The following is a 4,342-nucleotide window of genomic DNA, read 5'->3' as shown; positions in this document are numbered from 1 at the left end:
CTTTCCCTCCATGAAGAGCACAGCATATGTCTGTGCTGGCTCTCACCTGTCTCAGATGGCTCATACTTATCAATGAGCTCCATGGCCAGCTCCTCTGTGCCCTCATTCTCCAGCTGCTCCTGCTGCAGGAAATCCACCAACTCCAGCAATGTCAGCTTCTTCCCATCCTCAGAGAAGTCCTGGAAGAGGCTCAGCACCTCCTCGCGCTGCGTGAGGGCCTTGTAGAAGAGCACAAACTCCTCCCCTTCCAGTGTCCCCGACTCTGACTTGTCGGCATCCTGTAAGGGAGCTCACTCAGCACCCAGCCATGGCAAAATGGGGTGTAGTGGTCACCCCATGGGGCTGTGGGGGGATTCACCCACCCCCAATGGAGGGCACAAAGACTCCATGTCAAGGGCAGTGACAGGCATCAATCAGTGTGTGGATGGATGGATGGATGGATGGATGGATGGATGGATGGATGGATGGATGGATAGCTGACTGTCTGTTTGCATTGATGGATAAATAAATAGATGGCTGGTTAGCTGGGTTGACAGATAGCAGCTGGATGGACAAATGAATGAGAGGGATGAACAGCTGTCTTGGCTGGTTGGATTAACAGATAAATGAACAAACAGACGTTTGTCTGGGTAAACAGATAGTTGGGTGAGCAAACAAATGGATGGATAGGTGAGTGGATAGATGAATGGAAGGACAGACAGAAGACAGTGACTACATCCTTCTGCAGGGAGGTTCTGTGCAGCTTGTTCCAGCCTCTTCAGCCCCTCCCCAGCCCATCCAGGCCCTCAGGTGCAGTGCTTACCTGAAAGAGCCGCAGGGCATGATCCTCGTTCATGTCCACGTTCATCATCTTGAGGAGACGCTGCACCTCCTTGAAGTTCATGCGCCCATCCTTATTTTTGTCAGCTTTCTGAAACCAGTCACGAATCCATGTGCAAGAAACCAGAGCAGAAGTTAAGGGAAAGGACCTTGGCTAAGAGCAATGGAGCTGGGGTGCATCAGAAGGCATCTCTTCTGTGGGTTCTCCCTGCCCTGATGCAGACAGCAAGACCCAGAAAAGCTAAGCACACGCTGGGAGAAGGCTGGAGATGCAGGGCTTGGGGGATGGCTGGAAGTGGGGAAAGGACTGGGTGTGGAGGGCAGAGTGGTAGCCACAGGAAGGATATTGGTCAATCTTCTCCCTTTGGTCCATGCTGGTGGCCACCTCAATGAGCTGGCGCAAGCCCTGTACCCAGCACTGTGCCTCCTCTGCTGAGCCAGCAATGAGGTCCAGGTTGCCCCGACGGCCATAGAAGACAATGGTGAAGCAGCGCTCGGGGGGGAACTCCTCAGACAGGCTCTGCAGCACCTCCGACTGGTGCCCTTCCCGCACCGTCTCCACATCACTAATGGAGACTGGGGCAGAGGGAGGGGAGGTCTGTCCTTGGGGGACAAGGACCACAGGGCAGGGGGCACTGCCCACAGACATCCATCCTCCACTGTCCCTTCTTCCACTCATCCATCCATCCATCCACCCACCCGTGTCTCTGTCTGTCTGTTCTACACTTGCACACCAGAGCTTCCATTCATATCAGCTGCAAGTTCTACTCAGCCCTTATGACCCGTGGGGCAGGTTGCTTCATGGAGAGGTGTGGGCAAGGAGAGCTCCCGCCCCTCTGAACCTCTCTTGAATGCCCCATCACCCTTTGCAAGCATAGCTGAGAGTCGCTGTACATTCACAACCATGTTCACTTTGAACCCTACCGATGGCTTCACAGCCAGCACACAGCAGTCGGTACTCACAGGCAGACTCAGTTTTGCCTGTCCTCTTGGACTGGTACCAGATGGTCATGCAGTCATCCTGAAGCTTGAAGAAACGCTGCTTCTTCCAGCTCTTGGACTTGACTTTGCGCATCAGCGTCCCTTGCTGCATCTGCTCCAGCGTGTCTGTGAGCTGGATGCCTGGGGGCAGCAGGGGCTGTATCACTGAGAGCAGGGGTATCCAGGCACTGCGCGCTGATACCTTGTTCCCTCTCGCCTCTGGGACCCCACATTTGGGATGGAGGAGGGACAGACCCTAGACAAAATCCTTTCACCACAAGAGGGGCAGAAGGTAACTCCCCATCGACCCTTCCTATCCACCCTCAGCACTGTCAAAGCCCCAGTCCCAACAGTGGTGGTGGGGTGGGGATGTTCCTGACTGTGGCAAGGGGAGCTCAGCCCACGGGCCAGATTTGCCCTGGCACAAATCCGGATGGCCTGGTGCCCTGCCCCATGCCCCCCCTCCACCACGGCACTCACGGGCGTTGCACAGCAGCGATGCCATGGCTCTGCCTCCTCCACACCGGCAGCCACTGGGGAGGGAAGAGAAAGGGTGTCTGAGGGGAGCAGGGCCGGACCCTCCCACCGCGCCTGGTCCCGCCGACCAGGCTCCGGCCATGCCCACGTGTGTGCGAGGTGCGCGTGCCCTTGCCCGTGTGCGAGCGCACCTGCGCCTCTCTTCTGCTGGGTCATTGCTTTCCTTAAGTGTCGAGTTCACCCCGCCATGCTCATGAAATATTAATTTGCACTACCAGGAAGCCAGAGCTTGAAAGGTGTTGGAGAAAAACAGAAAAACTCGGGAGCGTGGCTGCCTCGCAGCTCAGCAGGTACCGGAGCCCTGGTGCTCCCAGGTCACTGCTCCCAGGGGAGAAGCGGCTCTGGGAGACGGGAAAAACTGCCCTGAGTGTGCCCGGGAGACCCAAGAACAAGACCCCACTGCCTGGGATATGGTCCACAGCCAGCAAATTTGGAAGTACAGGAGAGCTTTACTTGCTGTAAGAGCAAGGAAGGGGGTGTAGAGCACCCCAGATCCCCCAGTCCCTTCTCTCCAGGGAACATCTACACCCTGGGGCCGCAGCTGCAGTGGCAGCCATAGAGGGAGCGCGCTGCGATGAGTGCGACTATAAATACAACTGGCCTGACAATAAAGCTTTGATTAGGCTGTTAAGGCTTTAATTAGACTGACACATGGCTGGATGTGCCTGTCACCAGGTGCTGGAGCTGGGTCCTCGAGGAGCAGATGTCACAGTTGGTGGGCTGGGATTTGGGTGCGGGAGGGGATCTGGGGGTCCCTGGAGGCAAAGGGCTCTGTGCTGGGGTGCAAGGGTAGCAACCGTGCCCTGGGCCCCTGACTCAGCACAGGCACCAGCGGTGTGGTGCTGGGAATAGCCGGTGCTGTCAGCGCGCAGGCAGCTGCCAAGCTCAGCTGCCAGACCCTTGTGGGCTCCGAGGCTAGACAGCCACTGTCCTCTGCTCCCTGTGAGGATGGCACGGCAGATCCCCGGCACAGCACTGGTTGGGGCTGTGGACCCCAGTTCTGGGGGACACACCAGGCATGGGCTTGCAGCAGCTGTTTGGCTCTCCCAAAGGGAAAGTGGGGACTGCCTGTGCATGCTGTTGGGGACCGGATGATGCTGGAGACACGGATTGGCTGGGGTGTCCTCACAGCGGCCTCCTGGCAGCACCCGGTGCCAGGGGTGTGCATTCCCCACAGTGGCCCTTCCTGCAGGGCTCAGACTGCAAGGACTCATGGTGGTGCTTGCATCCCCCCACATCCAATGTCCCAGGGGGAACTGACCCACTGTCCCAGGGCTCAGGGTGCCTGCACCAACAAATGGGGGATGGCACCACTCTCCTCTTGTACCCTGCAGAGTGATGCCTCGCTGCCCGCTGGCTTGCACAGCCCCAGGAGTGCCTCACGCCCTCAGCATGCTCTCTGACACCTGCACTCCACAGCCTACAGAGAATCAAGATGGGGGCAACACTAGTCACCCACCTGTCTGCATCGTCCTGCAGCACCCAGGCCCATAACCATGCTGAGACTTTGGAGCTAAACTGATCTTGCGTGCTGTGAAAACCGTTCCAGGCTCCCAGCATGGCCCAAGCATGCCCAGCCCTGTCCCAGCTGCAGAGCCGTGCCTTCACTGCACATGGGGTGAAGAAGCAATCCCTTCTAGCACAGGGACGATCCCGTGAGCATGGACACAAGGACACGGCTGTTCGGTGTTCCCCGGCACGGGAGCGATGCCCCGAGCCTGGCGCAGCCCATCCCCATGCATCCTCCTGAGCCCTGGCCTGAGGAACGCTGTCGAGGGGAGCAGGACGGGAGCCAGGGGATGGAGAAACAATCCAAGGGCTTCCCGCAGGGCTGCTGCCTCCTGCCACGGACAGCCCCAGACACCCCGGGACGCGCTGAGCCACAGCAGCTTCACTCCTGGAGGTGACAGTCCCCGAGCAGAGCTGGAGGGCCAGCGGGTGTGAGTGCTCCTCAGCTTGCTCCAGCGCGGAGTCCGCCGGCAGAATTAACGCTCCCGTGCGGGTG

The 4,342-nt window shown here is 58.5% G+C and overlaps 1 protein-coding gene across 1 annotated transcript in view; it reads right to left on the bottom strand.

Annotated features, from left to right (window-relative positions):
• The window catches only part of LOC103772394 (1-phosphatidylinositol 4,5-bisphosphate phosphodiesterase delta-4-like), a 6,272-nt gene extending 4,360 nt beyond the window's left edge, over positions 1-1,912 (bottom strand). Inside the window, 4 exon segments of the mRNA XM_008939726.1 lie at positions 47-278; positions 803-932; positions 1,167-1,395; positions 1,783-1,912. Of these exon segments, the coding sequence (XP_008937974.1) occupies positions 47-278; positions 803-932; positions 1,167-1,395; positions 1,783-1,912 (721 nt within the window).
• Positions 1,913-4,342: the final 2,430 nt, after the last annotated feature.

This window comes from Merops nubicus, unplaced genomic scaffold, assembly GCF_000691845.1.
Source record: "Merops nubicus isolate BGI_N331 unplaced genomic scaffold, ASM69184v1 scaffold27374, whole genome shotgun sequence".
Taxonomy (NCBI): Eukaryota; Metazoa; Chordata; class Aves; order Coraciiformes; family Meropidae; genus Merops; species Merops nubicus.
The sequence above is the reverse complement of the archived record's forward strand: the minus strand, read 5'-3'. Positions and strand labels throughout refer to the sequence as shown.